The sequence below is a fragment of the Scyliorhinus torazame genome, chromosome 12, assembly GCF_047496885.1.
Source record: "Scyliorhinus torazame isolate Kashiwa2021f chromosome 12, sScyTor2.1, whole genome shotgun sequence".
NCBI classification, from domain to species: domain Eukaryota; kingdom Metazoa; phylum Chordata; class Chondrichthyes; order Carcharhiniformes; family Scyliorhinidae; genus Scyliorhinus; species Scyliorhinus torazame.
This window is the reverse complement of record NC_092718.1, coordinates 150,016,202-150,038,536: the sequence shown is the minus strand read 5'-3', so window position 1 is coordinate 150,038,536 and position 22,335 is coordinate 150,016,202. Positions and strand designations below refer to the sequence as shown.

The 22,335-nt window shown below is 44.4% G+C and overlaps 1 protein-coding gene across 3 annotated transcripts in view; it reads right to left on the bottom strand.

Moving 5' to 3' along the window:
• LOC140386653 (sphingosine-1-phosphate transporter SPNS2-like) overlaps positions 1–22,335 on the bottom strand; it is a 134,513-nt gene that overhangs the window by 6,967 nt on the left and 105,211 nt on the right. For 2 of the 3 annotated variants that reach the window (XM_072469169.1, XM_072469171.1), the window contains 4 exons: positions 21,641–21,706; positions 19,493–19,591; positions 16,387–16,550; positions 667–707 (listed from right to left, as the gene is read on the bottom strand). In XM_072469169.1, coding sequence (XP_072325270.1) covers positions 671–707; positions 16,387–16,550; positions 19,493–19,591; positions 21,641–21,706 — 366 coding nt within the window. In that variant the 3' untranslated portion in view covers positions 667–670. The remainder of the gene's footprint in view (positions 1–666; positions 708–16,386; positions 16,551–19,492; positions 19,592–21,640; positions 21,707–22,335) is intronic. The other variant, XM_072469170.1, reaches the window with a different exon arrangement.

Here is a 22,335-nt window from a genome sequence, read left to right as displayed (position 1 = left end):
CTGCACTTTCACTGACCCCACCTGCCTCTAAGCGAGTGGCTGAGTCTGAGAAGAAGCCAGCGCTCCATACGAGGTTGGCATGGGCCCAGCAATGGAACTACTGCCACCTCCAAAAGTCTGCCCACAAAACAGGCCTGGAACTGCGGGCACTGGCTGTAAACAACTCATTTCTCGTGTGTGTCAAGTGACCCTCTGTTGGAGTCAATTGTCCTCATTAGGTTCAGAGGGGAACAGGCAAAGGGAAAACCATGGTGAATCTTGGGATTGTCATCTCCCCGACCATTACTCACATTCTATCACACTTTAACATCTTTACTGTAAGGCAGGCCACAGTGACACTGAACTACAGCAGCAAAACAACATCACAGCAAAGTATTTCTCAGATCTGAAGGACACGACTCCCGCACATCTCTCTGTTGCACTCCCTCTGTTCTAACCCCAGTGATAAATCTCAGTCCTGGTCACTCGCCTTGGAAACTAGTTTCCTGTGAAGCAAACTCCGTGACCTCTTCATCAAAGAAAGTTATTAACTAAAAGGAAATCAACACAAATCACATTGCAGGCAGCCCTCCAAAGCCCTGTTGTTTTTAACAACTTCACATTTCATTGAAATGCCCTGTTCGACAATAATGTGGATACGACTATTAGTTTTATTTTCTTTCTTACCTTCTCAAACTTTCACAGAAACCAGCTTCATCTCTTCCACTCTGCAGAGAAAGGAAACACATTCAAAAAAGGTCAAGTTGCAGAAGCAACAAATGTGTAATGTCTGAGGGGGTGGGGGAGGGTAGGATGGCATCTGTAGGCATCACTACCTCCACCAGAGTACTACCGCTCCATGTGCCACCTTCTCAGATACTATCCGACCTTCCCCGACTCTATACCCCAGCTTGGTGCCCCCTTGAGCACTGCACCTCCCTCACCACCCAGCAGGACATGGCCTTATCCCCTGATCATTGCCCCGCACCAATAATTTATTTATTTTCTTTCATGGGAATGTTTGTGAGGCTGGCAAGGTCATGGTTTGTTGCCCATCCCTAACTGCTCTTGAGCTGAGTGTCTTGCTGAGCCATTTCAGAGGGGCAGTTAAGAGTCAACCACATTGCTGTGGGTCTAGAGTCACATGTAGACCAGACCAGGTAAGGATAGTTGTTCAAGGTTAATTCTTGCTTTTGTAATCTATGCCTCTACAGGGCCCGAATGCCTTTCCTAACCTGCCCTGTCACTGCAGCAGGCCTGAGGGGATTAATGGCCTACTCTTGCTCCTTGTTTGTATGTTCCTGTGTGTGTTCAATGATTCCTGCTAATATACCATCAGGCCTATTTCTTAGAATTTTACCCTTTAGTTTGTCTCTCTTCAATCTTCCTTTCAAAATGTATCACTTCACATTTCTCCACATTAAATTTTATCTGCCACAGATCCACCAGGCTATCTATGTCTTTCTGAAGTTTATCGTCCTCTTCACAATTCACAACACTTCCAAGTTTTGCATCATTTATCTGCAAGCTTTGAAGTTGCTGTACTGCCAGTTCTCATTCATTACTATAGTTCAAGATAAGTAGCGATACTAGTACCAACCACTGGGGAACACCTCCATCCAGTCTGAAAAACAACCAATCCCCACCACTAGATTTTCTGTCACTCCGTCAGTTTTGTTTCCATGTTTCCGCTTTCTCTTCCATTCCAAGGGCTTCAACCATGCCAGTAAGTCCATCGTGGGATACTTTTATTAAATGCCTTTTGGAAGTCCACATCCACCACATAAAACCTCATCACCTTCTGTTAGCTCAACAAAACACTAACTGTGCCACGAACAAACATTCTCATATCCCTTCCGACTCATTTGCCAATTGTTTTCAACCTCTGTCTTCTTGTTGCCAGTGAGACAATAATAATATTGATGACATCAAAAAATGATATTCCTGAAAATTGGCATTTGTACACAATGACCGGTCAGTGGGATTGTCAAGTTAGTACCAATCTGTTTCAAATAATGGACGTGGGTCCAGACCCCCAGATAAAGCTGGTTCAAAGGCCTTGCTTGCATGGAAGATGTCAGAAGCTATCGGAATCAGAGGAGTTGATTACACTTGATCCTGACAAGTCCTCAAAGTGGCAGAGTGCGCTGACTGAAAGTGTAGTAATTTTTTATTAAAAAGGGAACTGAACAACTATTTGAAAAGGAAGATTTTTTAGAACTACAGTAGATCAACAATTTTCTAATGCCCTGGCCTGGGGGCCTTCCATATGATCTCCTAGGCAAACGAGCAAATTTGCCGAAATAACAGGAAACAGGGGTAAAGATAGAGTTTTAAAAAAGGCCAAAAGAGCATTGACTTCCTTGATTGCTGGAGAAGACAGTTTTAGCATGGTCTTATGACTCTCTTACTCGCAATTCTAATGTGCTAAGTTTGGACAAATAACCCAAAAAGACAGCATTTTCCATTGTGATGAAGTGAGGATTGTACATAGAACATACAGTGCAGAAGGAGGCCATTCGGCCCATCGAGTCTGCACTGACCCACTTAAGCCCTCACTTCCACCCTATCCCCGTAACCCCTCCTGAGCTTAATGGACACTAAGGGCAATTTATCATGGCCAATCCACCTAACCTGCACATCTTTGGACTGTGGGAGGAAACCGGAGCACCCGGAGGAAACCCATGCAGACACGGGGAGAACGTGCAGACTCCGCCCAGACAGTGACCCAAGCCAGGAATCGAACCTGGGATCCTGGCGCTGTGAAGCCACAGTGCTATCCACTTGTGCTACAGTGCTGCCCAAGTCTTGTAGAAGTCAACTATTTCCTAACACAAACAGTAGGTAAAAAATAACTATTTAGGATAAATATTAAGCCCCAGTTTTACCCATTTTAAATTAAGGATTTCAACACTCTCATAACCTCAGGTCATCTCAAAACATACACCTTACAAAACAGCATAACACACCATAAATCTCTTTACTACACAAAATAACCTGATACATGCAAAGGCAGTAGAGATTAAAACAAACACTTTAACTGAACTAATGAATACATTTTTCAAGACCGCGTCCAAGGACAGGACAGGATCTATAGCAACAGCATGGCAACGACAAAGTAACATGAAGGCTCTATTGTTATAACAGCTAAGTCAACAAAAGAACCGTTCAAACTGGCCTTGATAACAGCTAAATATCGCATTCTTTAACATACACATGCAGATATGAAACAATTAGAACTAATGTTCCATATTAAAGATGGACGGCTTGCCGTCAAATCAGATGTGTTTGAGTCTAACCCAAACCAATTAGGATTATATTAGGGTATGGAGAAAGACAGATATGAAACAGTATAGCTGTGAAGTTTTGTTCGGCCATTTTTAGCTGGAGCTGGAGCTGGGTCATTAGCTGGATTACTCTCTTTTTCATGAATCATCTATACTTTGATCTGAACTATTCACTGTCTCCCTGCCCTCATATTTCATTTTCAGACTTTGACTTCTAAAGTTATTGCGAGCTGTTTGCCTAAACAAGAAGATCATTTTTGTGATTCTTTGAAAGCTTCAAATTGCCTACGAATTGCCTTTTAAATGGCTTTCAATTGTAATCAATAGAAGACAAATAAACAATTCTTATTTGCACCTGAGAAGTTTTAACTTAAATTTCTACTGAGTACCAGTAATCGCAAAGTGCTGCTGAAACCGCATGGTAGATCTATCAAGGATCTTCATTCTTCTCCCCTCAAATCACCCATTGGGAAAAGAGGCACCTGCAAACTGATTGTTGGCACCCACATTGACAAACTTTGGGTCACTATAAGGCCCTATACAACCAGGGGCGGGCATCAGTTTAGCTCACCTCCTCGTCACTGGGGGCTCATGCCATGAGCCAAGCTGGGGTGTCACTCCAGTGTGACACCAAGGGAGTGCACAACTGACGTGGTGCTAATCTTCGGATGTGCTGGGCGGCACGGTGGAGCAGTGGTTAGCACTGCTGCCTCATGGCGCCGAGGACCCAGGTTCAATGCCGGCCCCAGTTCACGGTCCGTGTGGAGTTTGCACATTCTCCCAGTGTCTGCATGGGTCTCATCCCCACAAACCAAAGATGTGCAGGGTGGGTGGATTGGCCACGCTAAATTGCCTTTAATTGGAATTTTGTTTTTAAACTTTAACGTGCAATTAAACACCCCAGGTCTGACACCCCCAGGTCGATGTGAAAGATCTGTGATCTCTGAAGAAGAGCAGATGGGTTTTTCCTGGGGACCATATTTCAACCGGATTATCAAATCTTTACCCCAGTGCTGCTTGTGGGATCTTGCTGTGTGCAAACTGGATAAGACGTTTTGTATATTACCACAGTGCTCACACTGCACAGCATTTTGGGATATCCGGATTGCAATAGAAACATAAATCTTGCTGCCAAATAGGGAAACAAGGTGCGAGTCCTGGATCTACAATGCTAAAACTGGCTCCTTTATCCCAGAAATTCCCAAATGAAAATGATTAATTCATACACCCATGGAAGTGAATAAACAATTAACTTAATCACAACTTAAATAGTTATTGTAATATCTTAGTTACATTGCAGTTTCTCCAACACTGTAATTAAATGTCTATTACTGTGTAATTACATCATGATCCACGGAATTTAAATGGAATGTTTCCAAGTAATTACAATTAACCGGAGCACATGAGCGAGAAAGTATTGTATCCGCATAGGATGGCCAGGCTAGTGATGGAATGGTTCGAGACCCTTTCTGCCAGGGTCAACACAGCCTGTAATTACATGCTAAGTGATCTTTGTTTCACAGAGTTCCAAAACAAGGGTTTAAAAGAATAAAATACAATTTGACACAGGCTTCTGAATTTGTTTTATTATTTTCTTTAAATTTAGAGTACCCAATTCATTTTTTCCAATTAAGGGGCAATTTAGCGTCCTACCTACCCTGCACATCTTTGGGTTGTGGGGGCGAAACTTTCGCAAACACAGGGAGAATGTGCAAATTCCACACGGACTGTGACCCAGAGCCGGGATCGAACCTGGGACCTCGGTGCCGTGAATCAGCAGTGTTAACCACTGCACCACCGTGCCGCCCGGCTTCAGAAATTATGAGCAGAGGTGGCAGGCTCCAGGAGATCAAGGATGAGGACCTCACTCGAAAGCAAGGAAATTAAAAAGCATACAGGCTTGTGAGGCTTTGGAAAACAGTACTGGAGGTCGAAGCCAAGATTATTAAGAATATTTCCCCCCCCCCCCCCAATTAAGGGGTAATTTAGCTTGTCCAATCCACCTACCCTGCACATCATTTGGGTTGTGGGGGTGAGACCCATACAGCGACGGGGAACGATCATTTCAGTGGAGCAAAATAAAAATGGAGAGAAAGGTCATTTAGCATTAGGACTGCAGCATGTGTGGAGGATAAATACCAGGACTGGTTGGGCTGAACGGTCTGTTTTCCAAATGTAATTTCCACTGAGTTTTGTCAACTTCTGTCACAGTAAATTGTGAGTATTTAATCCAGGGGTCCTAATGTAGCTCCATTTAGAGCTAGCTACCTTACTGTCTACTATTTATTAAAAGGTGCATTCACACTGTGACCAGTAAAAATAGGTTTTCTTCACGTCACCATTACAGATAGAGGGTAAATGAGACTGGAAACCAGGCTTGGAACCAGACCTAACCCAGAGTGATGAGGAAGCATCACCTCGTTCAACGGCCTCCAGCCCTCCATCCTCAGTTGACTTCCTGCAGGTTTTGTGTTGGTAACACTAACTGGGCTATGACTGTAGCATAAAAAGGCAGCTAGCAAGTTGTCAACTATTAAGTGACTTGCTCCAATCCTCATTCAGTCAGCACTCACGTAATTTACCCCCCCACTCTGTTATAAGTACAGAGCAAAGGTAGTGATCCATTTCACAGTATACACGTGGTATTATATTTGTATGTTAATAATATGGCATTTAGTTATTACAGCCACGTTCAATCTGGTTCGCGGGCACTTTCGCACAATGCAGTCATTACATGGCAATCCATATCAGAAGCCTGGTTTCATTCAACCCCTCCTCGGAGGATTTATGACAATTGCTACTCCCACACTGCCATTCAGGCTAAGGGCTGACTAGAGGATTGAACCTGGAGCCTGATTAAGTGTGGCTGGAACTAGTGCCTGTGTATGTCGCCCTGGCATTGATAGCTTGGCACAGCGTGAATCAGTGCATGCAATTGGAAATCGATGGATGATCAGGGGTTATGGGGAGAAGGCAGGAGAATGGGGATGAGAAAATATCAGCCATGATTGAATGGCGGAGCAGACTCGATGGGCCGAGTGCCTAATTCTGCTCCTATGTCTTATGAGTGCTTGGCATTTATCGGGAGGGGGGTAGTGCTGTAGCGAGAAACACCACAGTTGTTGCTCTAAAGCTTCCAGACTATAATTCATTCTGTTGACAAGAAACCCCCTTTTCTGAAGAACCTACTCAGAGCCACAATCCTGGAGGTGTCTGGCCACACACAAACATGCACTTCCTAAACAGCCATTGTTGCTCCCTTATCTGGCGCTGCCTTCACAATAACCCATTCGCCTCATTGTGTCAGCCCTTCCTGTCATTTCAAAATGCAAATTATGTTTTTGGGAAACGTTAACATTCCAGAGATTTCTTAAGGTCTCGCCTGACCAAATGGTTTGTCATCCAGACCTCGGAACAATAAAAATACCATTGCTCTTTGTCAGGAAGTTTCATTTAATTTGTTTTTTCAAACTGGGTCTTTTCATCAACTTGCCAAGAATAATATTCAATTTTTGTCAGGTGAAAACAGCCTCTCAAGTGTTATTTATCATCTTGGCTGGAGACTTGTCCCTGCTTTCTCGGATCCTGGTGTCAAACTTTTGAGACACTACACACCATGTTTTATTCTTTCCACAAGAATATAAGAAGCAGGAGTGGGCCATTCAGCCCTTCAAACCCGTTCCAACATGCCAATGAGATCATTGCTGATCTTCTACTTCAACCCAATTTTCCTGCACTCTCCCTTCATGTTTTTAATATGTCAAAATCTATCAATCTCAGTGATGAACATACACAATGACCGAGCTTCATGTTTTGAGGAAAATGTGTTGAGATATGGGCGATGCTGGCAAAGGAATCGCTTAATGCCAATCTGTGGTTGCCCTCTCCATGAAGGACAAGCAACTGCAGAGAGCACTCACAGTGTGCGACTGCAATCACACATAAGCCCAATCAGCCAGGAGCAGCAGGCTCCTTCCCTAAAGGACATTAGTGCACCAATTTAATTTGAATAAATATTTAACAGTTTCACGGCTGGTGCAAACACATTGGGCTGAATGGCCTCCTTTGTTAGCCTTCAAATTACTGGATTTACTGGAGTTAATGTCACCACTCTCTCTAGGTGACATTTGAACATGTGACTTCACACACATACACGGTCATGACAATGGGAAATTGTGACTGAGTGAGACTTACCTATCACTTCACCAGCTGACCAAAGACACATTGAACGGTTTAAAGAGGACCCGTTTTAAAAGAAAATACAAAGGACACCAACCAAAGATGGCTACCACCAGTCTCCTGATGTCTGGAATTGTACATTGACCTTTTCTGGAACGTTACTATATGGATTGCATGGTTGACATGCTGCTCATGGAATTTAACACCTGGGGATTTCAAGGTCCACTTCAAAAAAATAAATTTTGAATGGGAGGCATTAAAAATCCAAAGTGCTGTACTTTAATTATGTAACTCTGGAGACAAAGGGAATTCCTAACTAACCAGATAACAAACAGACATTAAAAAACCCTTACTATCTTGAAATGTGTCAAAAGTTTCAGCGATGAAAGGTCAGAAAAAGTGATTACCTGTTTGACAATAATGACTGCAAGACATGTTAATCAAATTCCTTCTTTGAACATACGGTCAGGAAGTTTAAGAATTAGCTTTGCTAAGCCAGAAACAGAGAAAAGTAAAAGTAACCTGGAAACATTGCTGAAGGCAGCAGTAAGGAATTTCTCTCCCTAAAGCTAGATTAATTCCTGCAAAGAACTAACTCAAGCAGAGTGCAGTTGCCTAAACTTCAATTCAACTCCAGGATTTTAAAGGAAACTGGTCAACTTCAAATGGCCACAACGTTCAACAACCTATGTCTCAAGGACAAATAAGGAAATTAATCATATATTCTTTTCACTTTTCTTTGGACTCTTAATTTTGTTTACTTCGGAGATGCGCGTGTTGTCACAGCTTTTGCTATTTTTTTCTCAGCAACTCAAACTTATTTGTTCTTCAACACAGAAAACCTGCTTTGATTGGCTCCTTATAAGAGCGTAAATGCATTTGGTTTTGGAGACGGCAACTATGGGGAAAATGTGGGGCCGCACGGTGGTGTAGTGGTTAGCATTGCTGCCTCACAGCGCCGAGGTCCCAGGTTCGATCCCCGCTCTGGGTCACTGTCCATGTGGAGTTTGCACATTTTCCCCGTGTTTGCGGGGGTTTTGCCCCCATAACCCAAAGATGTACAGGGTAGGTGGATTGGACACGTTAAATTGCCCCTTAATTGGGAAAAAAATGAATTGGGTACTCTAAATTTATTTTAAAAAACTACGGGGAAGGAAAATGCATTTTTCAAAAACAACCAAAGGGGTTGAATGAATGGAGTTCACTCCTCCTCACATACACAATACCACCCACATTCACCCCCACACTCTTGGACGCACACATGCGTGCACGCACCCACACAAAACTGGAAAAGTGCAAGAGTGGGGCTCCACGCTATCATGAAGCAGAGAACTAACTCCAACAGACTGTGGAAATGATCTGTGAATATCACCTGGACTGCTCCGATTCAATTACAGCCTGCAGCTCACGGCAACTCAAACACAAACCCATTTTATCTCTTTCAAATAATGTCACTTTCTAATGTAGTGAGGGACTGAGTGAGCAGATCTGGGTTTGAGGGATGTAATGCAGTGTAGTTCAGGTGATTGTGATCTCACAGAGTGCAGAGTGTCAGTGCAAATATATCAAATGGAGGGATTGGGTGCATTGTATGTTCTCTCTCTTATCGGTGACTCATTGCTTTCTGTTGATTATCCTCATTGGCTTCTCCAATCTTGTACTCCCTTGGAGATGCCGAGTTAGCCCAGGTGCGGAATCATAGAATCCCTACAGTGCAGAAAGGAGGCCATTCAGCCCATCGAGTCTGCACCGAACATCTGAAAAAGCACCCCCACCACGCCCACTGCCCAGCCCCATCCCCGTAACCCGCAAATCTTTGGACTATGGGAGGAAACTGGAGCACCCGGAGGAAACCCACGCAGACACAAGAAGAACCAGTTCCGGTCTCAATGCCCTGGCCCAGTGTGGGTAAGGCATGGGTTACACATATTATCATTACCTCCTCGGACTAATGGGATTAATCAAATTCAATTATTTTTTTAAAATCTGGAATATAAAGTTATTCTCAGTAATGGTGACCATGAAACTGCCATCAATTGTTGTTTATAAAAAAATCTGGTTAACTAGTGTCTTTTAGGGTAGGAAATCTGCCATCCTTAGACCCTAAGACATAGGAGCAGAATTAGGCCACTTGGCCCATCGAGTCTGCTCCGCCATTCAATCATTCCCATTCTCCTGCCTTCTCCGCATAACTCCTGATCCCCTTATTAATAAAGAACCTATCTATCTCTGTCTTAAAGACACTCAGTGATTTGGCCTCCACAGCCTTCTGCGGCAAAGAGTTCCACAGATTCACCACCCTCTGGCTGAACAAATTCCTCCTCGTCTCTGTTTTAAAGGATGGTCCCTTTAGTCTGAGATGGTGTCCTCTGGTTCTAGTTTTTCCTACACCTTACCTGGTCTGGCCTACATATGACTCCAGACCACTCCAATGTGGTTGACTCTAAACTGCTCTCAAGGGCAATTAGGGAGGGGTAACAAATGCTGGCCTTGCCAGCAATCCCATGAATGAAAAAGAATATGAAGTGGCCGATGATATTCTGTGATTCTCATGGGTGATATATTCATAGAAATATATAGGGTTGCAACACAGAAACATCCTTCATTCGAGCAAATAAATTCCAGTCTTTTCATTATTAACCTGTGAATATCTCAAGCTGCCAATATTTGAATTTAAAGTTAAAATTGAGACTGTACCTACGAGTGGAGTAGGTAGGATTTGAATCCATGCTCCCAGAGCATTAATCTGGATCGCTCATCGAGCAACATTACCATTACTCTGCCATCTCCTCTTCTATTCATAAATATTGTCAGGACAATAGAGGCAAGCCTCCTGGCTGTCCTCAAAATAGTGCTGTGGGATCTTTCCCGTGCTCCTGAGAAAGGCAGACAGGGCCTCAGTTTAAAGTCCCTCTGACAGTGCCGCACTCATTCAGCCCTCACTACACTCAGCCCAGGCCATGTACTCAATCCTCTGAATGAGAACATGGATTTAAATTTCACACCTGGTCCCGGGGTTTGGGAGAGGGTCATGTCAACATGTTTGACACAACCCTTTACCCACACTGGCCAGCCCCTGGACCAGGCCACTGAAACCCTTGCCAGGACATGGTGTTAATTCAGCATCTCCAGGGGAGTACAGGTTTCGGAGAAGCCATTCAGAACAACTGACAGAAAGCAGCAAGCCAACAGCTAGGAGAGGGAGTCATGTTGAGATCCTAAACCATGGGAGTACAGTTTCTGGACATCATCATCACAATGTCGTGACAGAGTTACCACTGACCTCACTGTCAGGCACATCTGACCTTTAACCTTTTGTACACTCAGAAATGTTGGGGAGCACTTGGACTAGTGAGAGGGAAGCACTGAAGGAAATCAATATTAGTAGGCAAATGGTATTGGGCAAATTGGTGGGATTGAAGGACGACAAGTCCTCCCCAGGGTCTGGTAATCTACATCCCAGAGTGTTTAAGGAAGTGTCACTATAAATAGTGGAAGTGTTGGTGGGCATCTTCCAAGATTCTGTAGACTCTGAAATAGTTCCTACAGATTGGAGGGTAGCTAATATAACCGCGTTACATCAGGCTATTGAGTTGGATGATCAGCCATGATCATAATGAATGGTGGAGCAGACTCGAAGGGCCGAATGGCTTCCTCCTGCTCCTGTTTTCTATGTTTCTATTTTTTTTGCTGCTTTTGATGGCCTAAAATTATTTTTTTAATTTGAAGGAAAAAAAATCACATCTGCAATGTTAGTGTCTAAACATTGAATACACTAATAATAGATTCCTTTCTCTGCTATTTTACAGAGGCATTAACTTGTTTGTTCTGAATTACAGAGGGTGTGGTATTGGTTTATTAAACTATTTTATTCTTTCGCCTCCGGCTAGTATAAGGGTGATGGTGGAAGGTGGGAAATGTAGTTTAAAGGTTCAGGAAGAAGATCCAAGTCAAACTGGCTCAAAAAGCTCATTGGCAAAAGTGCACTATGTGACAGGGTAATGAACCTGCGGCCTAGCTGGTGCTGGGTTCAGTTACGGTCTTGTGTAGATTTGATTGACCTCAGCTTAAGCTCCAGGCATCCGAGGGACTCCCCACGGCAGGCAGAGGAAGCGAAAACAACAGTCGCTTGACCCCCTGCTATTAAACACACAGGAGCATAACAGGTTAGGGCAGTGAGGTTCCACCTCGCCTCCCAATCCCAATTGTCTGGGCTGTTAGCTGATGGCTGTAGGTTCAGGGGGATAGAAAAGTGGCAGTCACCAAGTGTCGTGTTGGGTGTTCTGATGCACAAATGATCCAACACGGCTGTAGATGGTACAACTCTGTTTTATTGTCTAAACAACGGTAACAACTAACTACTGGCTTGGGTACGTGCTTCACTAGCTAACCTGTGGACCCAGCCCTATCACTATCTTGGTGAGGCACTCAGCACATGGTGCATGTCTGAGTGGCACGCTGTGAGCTCTGTGCTCTGAGCTATCTCCTGGTAGAATGAGCGGGAACTGTGGTGTTCCCTGTTTTATAGTGCGTGTGCTCTCACTGGTGACTGGCTGCGATGTTATGTGTGTGCTGGTTGGTCCAACTGCCTGTCCATCAGTGTGTGTGTGATTGCACCATGATATGCTGATGTGGATATCATGACACCAAGCACAACACCAGTAAGGGCCTTCAAGCCTAAAGATGTGGAGATTGTTGTGTTATGCTGCTTCGGAAAACACCGGCTGCTACTTGATGCAGTCTTAACTAAAGGATGCTCCTGACTCTGAAATGAGTTCAACGTCTTTATTGAACTATTAACACAGTTCTCAAATGAGTTTGACTCTCTGCTAATCTAACTGTAGTAACTAAGTCTAACTGTACCAGCTTGCTCTAAGCCACGTGCTGGGGTGTGATGCTGCTGATCAACCCTGTCTAACTCTCTAGATGTGTGTCTGTGGAAAGGGGCAGGGTGTGAGTGCCTCATCCCTTTTATAGTGTTTATCTCATGTCCCCTTGTGGTGATGCCACATCGGAGTGTCCTGACTGCTCATTGGTTGTGTCCTATTCTGAGTGTTCATTGGTTGCATGTTTACAAATCATGTCAGAGATAAAGGTGGACAAAATGCAAAACATTTAGTTCCAGTGTCACGATGGTCCGCAATCATGGATTGGACACAGGGCAATCCATCGTTCAACGATAAAGGCTTAAATTGCTGTAATGTCTATAACATAGAATGAGCTCTTTAACAAATGTGGGTTCAGGCAAGATGAACGCTGGGGCAAAAGAGGAGATATTAGGCAGGGTCAGAAGGTTGAGCTTTCAGAAGGAGAAGGAGGTCGAGAGGCTTCAGGGAAGGAATCCTGAAGCATGTGCTAGACAACTGGAGATAAAGAATGATGAAGGCGCGATATGGAAGTTATTCAAAATGCCAAAGCCAGCAAAATGAAATGAAACAAAAAGTAGAATATTGTGAATGCTGGAGATCTGAAATAAAAACAGAAAGTGGTGGAAAGGTCAGCAGGTCTGGCAGCATCTGTGGAGAGAGAAACAGATTTAACGTTTTGAGTTGAATATGACGACTTCAGCGCTGAAAGAGGTGGTCAGGAAAGGGTTAGAGAGTGGAGGAGATTAAATAACAAAGTTGTCATTGAACAAATGGCTAAGGGAATGGTAATGGTTGTAGTAAAGGAACAAAGCATTGTCCCAGAGTAGGTGTTAATAATAGAATAAAATTCAGTGCTACCTGAAAGCAAAGACACAAAAACAGGATACAGACTGGCAAAACATAGAACATAGAACATAGAACAATACAGCGCAGTACAGGCCCTTCGGCCCACGATGTTGCACCGAAACAAAAGCCATCTAACCTACACTATACCATTATCATCCATATGTTTATCCAACAAACTTTTAAATGCCCTTAATGTTGGCGAGTTCACTACTGTAGCAGGTAGGGCATTCCACGGCCTCACTACTCTTTGCGTAAAGAACCTACCCCTGACCTCTGTCCTATATCTATTACCCCTCAGTTTAAGGCTATGTCCCCTCGTGCTAGCCATTTCCATCCGCGGGAGAAGGCTCTCACTGTCCACCCTATCTAACCCTCTGATCATTTTGTATGCCTCTATTAAGTCTCCTCTTAACCTTCTTCTCTCTAACGAAAACAACCTCAAGTCCATCAGCCTTTCCTCATAAGATTTTCCCTCCATACCAGGCAACATCCTGGTAAATCTCCTCTGCACCCGTTCCAAAGCCTCCACGTCCTTCCTATAATGCGGTGACCAGAACTGTACGCAATACTCCAAATGCGGCCGTACCAGAGTTCTGTACAGCTGCAACATGACCTCCTGACTCCGGAACTCAATCCCTCTACCAATAAAGGCCAACACTCCATAGGCCTTCTTCACCACCCTGTCAACCTGGGTGGCAACTTTCAGGGATCTATGTACATGGACACCTAGATCCCTCTGCTCATCCACACTTTCAAGAACTTTTCCATTAGCCACATATTCCACATTCCTGTTTTTCCTTCCAAAGTGAATCACCTCACACTTCTCTACATTAAACTCCATTTGCCACCTCTCAGCCCAGCACTGCAGCTTATCTATATCCCTCTGTAACCTGCTACTTCCTTCCTCACTATCGACAACACCACCGACTTTAGTATCGTCTGCAAATTTACTCACCCACCCTTCTGCGCCTTCCTCTAGGTCATTGATAAAAATGACAAACAGCAACGGCCCCAGAACAGATCCTTGTGGTACTCCACTTGTGACAGAACTCCATTCTGAACATTTCCCATCAACCACCACCCTCTGTCTTCTTTCAGCTAGCCAATTTCTGATCCACGTCTCTAAATCACCCTCAATCCCCAACGGAGGACAGTTGAGGGGAAGATGTGTTTGGTGGTAGCCTCATGCTGGAGTTGGGGGAAAATGGTGGAGGATGATCCTTTGAATGCAGAAGCTGGTGGGGTGGAAAGTGGGGCAAGGGGAATCCTGTTGTGGCTCTGGAAGGGAGGGGAAGGGGTGTGAGCAAAAGTGCGGGAAATGGGTCAGACTCGGTTGAGGGCCCTGTTAACCACAATGGGAGGAATTCTCAGCTGAAGGAAAAAGGAGGACATGTCAGAAGTGCCATGGTGGAATGTAACATCAGCAGGACAGGTATGACAGAGACGGAGAAACTGGGAGATTGAGGGAGAAATGGAAAGTTGGGAGAGGTGAGAGGGTTGGGGGGTTTGAAGAGTCCCAGAGAAAGAAAGGGGCATAACCATGACGAATTTAACCATGAGAATGTGAATTTTCGATCAGAGGAATGTGCAATTGAGGTAGGAGTAGCTTTTTATGGTTCACTGGCAACTCTGAAATAATACAAATGCTTTTAGAATGCGAGGATCAGTCTGTTAAGGATTAAGTGAATCATCTATCCAGGCTTGGTGCTTTCAGTGATACAAGGGCAGCACTAACAATGAGACTGCCTCTGTGTTGACAAGCGCTTGTGTAACTCCTATTCATCATTAATGGAATACGCCACAAAAGACACCTCCATAAATACTTTGTCAATCCAAATGGTTGAGAATAGGGTTAGCCCAGCCCCTGACACACTGCTATTGTGGTTCACACACACCCACTTGTGGGACACCTCAAACCAGCTCCAACCACAGGCAAACTTTGGGGTGGGAATGAAAATTGGTGATGGTTTTAAAGTTGAGATGCTTCAGAACCTTTGAATGTTTCTGCACTCTCTAGAAACCTGATGATGACATTGCCTTCAACTTAAGAATCGTTAAATAATAAAAGACCCACAGGCCATCTAATTTATCTGCCATTCCTGAGGTCACATGATATAACAATAATTAATTTTACATTAATTTTTAATTAATTAATTAACAATGATTAATCACAATAATCACCCTCATCCAGCAGTCTATAGCAGATTGTCCGGTAGGATGATGCAAGGCCCAGTGGTTGGGAATTATGGGAACCATAGATCGAAAGTCACCATTTCCCCCAGTCCACGTTACATTTAGTTATGGCTGAGTTGATAACACTCTCATCCCCCAGTCAAAAGATTATAGATTCATATCCCATCAAGAACCTGGGGCATAAAAGAACATCTAGGCTCAAACCTCTGGAATGGGACTTGAACCCACGACCTTCTGACTGAGAAATTAGAGTATTGCCAACTGAGGGAAGTGCTGTACAGTTGGAGACGCCATCTTTCAGATGTTTAACTGAGGTACCTTCTGCCACCCCCAAGTGGATGTAAAAGATCCCATGAAACTATTTAGCAGAGCAAGGGAGCTCTCCCCATTTGTCTGGGCAAATATTCATCCCTCAATCAACATTATTGAAAAACAAGTTATCTGGTTATTATCACAGGGCTGCGTATGGGATCTTGCTGTGTACAAATTGGCTACCGTCAGTGGTATAAAACAAGCGATATCAATTCTTCCATACGTTATACACCCCTTCTGGATTCTAATTCCCACTGCCTTCAAATCAGGGAAGAAGAGATCGCACAGTGTCCATCTTCCACTCTTACCCAAAGTCAAACTGACCCCCTCGGTGTGCGAGTATTAGACAAGAGTCGGTTCAGGCTCGGCTGCAATGCCCAAATAGTCTCCTGATTCTCACCGTCTAAACTTGCATCTGAACAGTGACTGCTCTGGTGAAGCACGAGAAAGCAGCCAGTCACCGGGACTGTGGCAGTTCAAGAAGGCAGCTCACCACCACCTTCTCAGGGACAATTAGGGATGGGCAATAAATGCTTGCCAAGCCAGCGACACCCATGTCCCATTTTATGAACAATAAAAAACATGGTGCCACCATTTTTCAGGAGAGGAGGTAAAGGAAGGGGGAACAAAATAGCCGACTCCGCACAGAGCGAGGTTCATTGAGAAATCGGATTAATTTTTCTATCAAGTCACAGATCGAGAGTCAAATCTTTCACACTCACTGCTGATGAGCTCTGTTTCGGTCCTGGACAATGAAATGGGCTGTAGCCAAGAAGAAGGTCCCTCCTAGGACAATGATAAACGGGCACAGCATGAGAGCGTAACCCAGACTGAGGAATACCCACAGATCCAAATCAGGCTTACTCTGTCTGATCACATCCGAGATCTGGGGAAGACAAGAGAAAGCAAACATACTTCAAGGCTTTTCAAACGTGTTTAAGGAAAAAAACTAGCTAAAAAGAGGCTTATTGACAAATAAATGATTCCATTAAAAGAATGAGATAGCACAGTAAAAAGGCTATGAGGTTGATAAAGGGAGGGGATAAGTCAGGAAAACAGCAGAATTTGAAGTGGTTGTTTCAATGGAGCACGAGGTTGGTGTACAAGCACAAACCTATCTCAGTGTGGCACATGTGTCAACACTCTACACTCCACCAGCTCTGGCCTCTTGTACATCCCCAATTTCCTTCATCTACTGTTGGCATCAGTACCTTCAACTGCCTGGATCCTAAACCCCAGAGTTTCCTCCCTAAACCTCCCCATCTCTCAACCTCATTTTCTTCCCTGAAGTGCTACTTAAAACCAATCTTTTTGATCAAGCTTTTGATCATCTTGTCCTAATTTCTTCTCGCCTGACTTGGCATCATATTTGTTAAATATCGCTTTTTTTTTAAAGAGTCTGAGTGATAGAGGTCCATAGCACAGGAAAGGCCACTCGGCCCATCGCGTCTGCACCAGTCAGAAACAACCACCTAACTATTCTAATCCCATTTTCCAGCATTGGGGCCCATAGCCTTGTATGCCTTGGCATCGCAAGTGCACATTTACACACTTAAGTGTTATGAGGGTCTCTGCCTCCACCATCCTTTCAGGCAGCGAGTTCCAAACTCCCACCATCCTCTGGGTGAAAACGTTCCCCCTCACATCCCCTCTAAATCTCCTGCCTCTTACCTTAAATCTGTGCCCCCTGGTCATTGATCCTCTCACCAAGTGGAAATGTTTCTTCCTGTCTACCCTATCTATGCACTTGATAATTTCATACACCTTAATCATGTCCCCACACTTTTTATTTTTCAATCATGTCCCCACTGGTCCCAGGAAAACAACCCCAGTCTATCCAATTTCTCTTCATAACTAAAACTCTCCAGCCCAGGCAACATCCCTGGTAAATCTCCTCTACACCCTTTCCAGTGCTATCACATCCCTCCCCTGCCTTGCTGCCTTAAGTGATGGGCTCTCGGACGACACTATTCATCACGGCGGAAGTGATCAGAAATTGCACAGCAGTGTTTTTAAGGGACTGTAATTCCTCCCAACACTTCCCTGTCTCCTAGAGTACCACCACCTTCAGAAAGTCATTTTAATTAAAGGGAGCAGATGGTTTGTTTATTGTGATATTATTGCGCCGAGGAATAGAAAACATTTTATGGAACAACAGTAGTAGAGAGAAATCCAATTATTCTTCATCTAAATGCTTGTTCAATCAATGGCCGCAACCCATGATACTAACTAAATAATTACCAATAAGGACCAATAATAATAAGGCTGGAACAAAGCAAGGGGAGATGGTGGTGTAGTGATATTGCAACTAGAGAGACCCAGAGTGATGCTCTGAGGACCCAGGTTCATATCCCACCCTGGCAGATGGTGACATTTGAATTTAATTAAATGCTGGAATTGAAAGTCTAATGCAGACCACATAACCATTGTTGATTGTCATGAAAACCCATCTGGTTCACTAATGTCCTTTAGGGAAGGAAATCTGCCATCCTTACCCACAGACTCGGAAATGCCACACAGTGAATTTGCCAGACAGAAATGCTGGTCCAGCCAGCGATGCCCACATCCCAGGAATGGACAAATAAAAAACTCCCAGAGGGAGTATAGTACAGACTTGATGGGCCCAATGGCCTCCTCCTGCACGGTAAGGATTCTGTGATTCTGATTCAGGATGTGGATATTTAAATCTTGTTAACGTTGTGATAATTTCCCTTCGCAGTTCTGGCCGTCACAAAATCATTTCTCCTTCCGTGATGTAGAATCATAGAATAGTTGAGCAGAGAGCAGGCCATTCAGCCTGCGTCAGTGCTAGCTCCCTTGAAGAGCACCTCACCTAGTCCTGCACCCCCACCCTTTCCCTGTGGCCCAGCAATTGTTTCTCCTCACGTAATGATCCAATTCTCTTTGGAAAGCTATGATTGAACCTGCCTCCACCATACTCAGGCAGAGCATTCCAGGTCCTAACCACTCACTGAGTGACAAACATCTTTCCTCACATTGACATTGGGATTTTTGCCATTCATTTTAAAGCATTGCCCTCCGATTCTCAACCTTTCTGCCAACGGCAAGTTTCTCTCTATCTACTCTGACCAGGCTCCTCAATCAAGTTAGTTAAACACGATTTGTCTCCAACTAAGCCAGAAAATGCTGGAAAACTCAGCAGATCTGGCAGCATCTGTGGAGAGAGAAACAGAGTTAACATTTTGAGTCCATATGACTCTTGAGCTAAGGAGAGGAGAGGGATTTATCTCCGTGCTGTCTATCCTTAATCAACATTTATCCAAGTCATTATTAATTTTGACCCAGACAATGGTCTCCAAAAGCTTCCCCACTGACGAGCGCAAACTGACTGGCCTTATCTTTAAACTCTTTAGCGAACAAGCGTGCAACAATTTCAGTGGGTGCATCAAACTCCCAACCAAAGAGGCACAAGAGGCCAATGCCCAGATCAAAGGCCTCTTATCAATTCCAATGCTGCTCCTTAATCTCCTGCAAGGTAGCTGTAATCCTAGCACCAAATTGCTTCCACCACATCCTTTAACCCTCTAATCTCTTAAAGTCAAGGCAGCCAGCCGCTGACCTGCTGCCAAGCTTCCACCAGTATCTAGTTGAACCAGCCACTAGATGGTGCATGAGAGCTCCTCTCAGAATGATTCTCTCTACCTTCTACTTTACCTGTGGGTAGGTTCCCAGAACAGTAGGGCTGAGATAGGGAAGTCAATAGGGGAATCAAGCCTTTGGCCCTCCAGTCTGTTGTGCCACAAGACTGCGTACGGCCAGTCAGTCAGTAACTCAGTAATTGGTGTTAATTAAACACATCGTACTTACAACACCGATTAAGTAGGGGCTGCCGGCATCTCCAAGCAGGTGAGAGGTGAAACTCTGCAAGGCCACGGCTGTCGAGCGACGGGTCGGAATAACAACATACTGGGAATAAAGAGAAAGAGTTATTTGATTGAGGCATTTCCGGGCCATGAAGATTCCTTCAAATTTGAACTTATATTTATATAGCACCATAGTAAGGACGGAGATGGACAAAATGATTGGCATCGATCCAGAGAAGGACATATTAGGAAAGGTGACCCAAGACAAGTCAAAGAGTTAGGGTTTAAAAGATGCCTTAAAGTAGAGATACGGAGGTTTAGGGACAGAATTTCAAAGCTTAGAACCGAAGATGGCTGAAAGCAATGTGAAGCACAGGAAATTGGAAATATCCAAGAAACCAGTTTGAGAAGCATAGTTATCTTAGAGGGATGGAGAAGCGTATAGAGATAGGGAAGGGCGAAGATTTGAAGGGACTTTAGCACAAGAGTGAGAAAACAGAGGCATTAAAAAAAAATGTTATTTTGCTTTATAAATTTAGAATACCCAATTCTTTTTTTCCCGCCCCCCCAATTAAGGGACAATTTAGTGTGGCTAATTCACCTACCCTGCACATCTTTTTGGGTTGTGGAGGTGAGGCCCACGCAGACGCAGGGAGAATGTGCAAATTCCACATGGACAGTGACCCGGGGCCGGGATCGAACCCGGGTCCTCAGCGCCGTGGAAAACTGAGGCACTGGTGAGCTCACAAACATTACATCATGAGCACTAATCGGCCTTGTTGTGCAACGGTGACAAATTTGCTTAATTGCTCTTCCTTCTTTGTTTTCCAAAGTACATATTGCCTGCTAAGGTCAGCGACGGGCTGGTAATCAGAGCGATTCTCTAACCAGCTGCCAAGAGATGTGCAGCATCACCCAGGATGGGTGGCGTTGTTTATTTTATATCTCAAAGCTATTCAGAGGTGACACCAATTTGTGTGTGTGTAACGGGTTTTATTCCCATTTAAAATGTCTGCTCCATGGTTTCCAAATCTGACTTCCGGCCCTTTGCAGTTTTGTTTACTTTTTTCAGAGTTCATACCCAGGTTTAACCAATCAAGCACAGCGAGCATCAATAGTAAACAGACGCACATAATCAAACACAGAACAATTGTACACCCTGCTCTTCAATTTTCTTTCATCCTTGTGAGGAAATATTGAGTCCATGCTGAGCAATCCATCCTTGAGGCTTAGGGGATGGAACTAATATGACAATAGGTCTTAAAAATCCTTTGGCTCGGATGAGGAAAACATTGCCAATCACTTGTCTGAGATATGGGGGAAATAACTCACTGGCTCTTTGGGATCGCAGATTCTTGGGATGTCACACTGCTGGCAAAGGCCAGCATTTATTGTCTATCCCTAGTAGCCCCAAGATGCAGGTGTCAGGACTTGGTCTAGCACTTGGTACAAGTGAGTGGCTGCTAGGTCACTTCAGAGGAGAGTTTTTAAAAAATAAATTTGAGTATCTAATTCATTTTTTCCAATTAAGCGGCAATTTAGCATGGCCAATCCACCTAGCCTGCACATCTTTTGTGGCGAAACACATGCAAACACGGGGAGAATGTGCAAACTCCACACGGACAGTGACCCAGGGCCGGGATCGAACATGGGACCTCCGAGTCGTGAGGCAGTAGGGCTAACCCACTGCGCCACCGTGGTGCCCTCTTCAGAGGAGAGTTAACAGTCAATCACATTAGTTTGGGACTGGAGTCACATGTAGGCCAGATCAGGTAAGAATGGCAGATTTCCTTCCCTAAAGGACATTAGTGAACAGGTTGAGATTTTACAATCTAATGATTTTATAGTCTTTTCTGAAACGGTCATTGCGGGTTTTAAACTCTCCTCGTCCTGGATTATTTGTCCAGTAACGTAACGGGCACACTATTACACCCTCAAATGGTCACCTGAAAGTAGCAGTTACCCTGTGTCACCTCTCGAACTCTTCAACGTGAATTCACATCTTCAAGATATGAACAGAGAGTATTCCAAACGCCTAGTCCAGCACTCATTTAGAAACAGAAATTGCGAGTGCACCTTTAGGACTATTCGAGAGATTTAATTTTCTCTGTGAGGGGAGAAGGGAGTCAAACTTTAAAATTCGCACACCTACCATGAGGATATCTGCAGTGATGGCCCAGTTCAAAAAGAGGAGTGTTTCTCCGATAAATATACACATCTATGCAAAGAGAGAAAGGTGCGAATTAGAACCTAGATGTCAAATGCGTTGTATGAAAACTATGACACTCTTTATCTCAATATTGGGTCGGTACATTATCACAGTGGTTAGCACTGTTGCCTCACAGCACCAGAGACCCGGATTCAATTCCAGTCTTGGGTTACTGTGCGGAGTTTGCACGCTCTCTCCCGTGTCTGCATGAGTTTCCTCCAGAAGCCCTGGTGTCCAAATGGTGTGCAATTTAGATGGGTTAATGGGGATAGGGTGGAGGTTGGGCCTAGTTAGGGGGCTGGGTTCTCCGCCCCGCTGCGCCACATTTCTGCCCCGACCCGCCAGCGGGATTCTCGGTTACGCCGGCCGGTCAATGGAATTTCCCATTGTGGGGCAGCCCCTTGCCGTTGGAAAAGCCCCCGGGCTGCCGGCAAAACGGAGAATCCCGCCAGCGGAGAATCCCACCCAGGATGTTCTTTCAGAGGGTCGGTGCAGATTTGATGGGTTGAATGGCCTCCTTCTGCACTGTAGGGATTCTATGAAATTACTGGATGCCCAGGTAACATTTAAACTCTTGGTCCTGGGAGCTGAATGTTTCAAACTCATTGTAACTTACTGACGGATTTCCCCAGATTGGA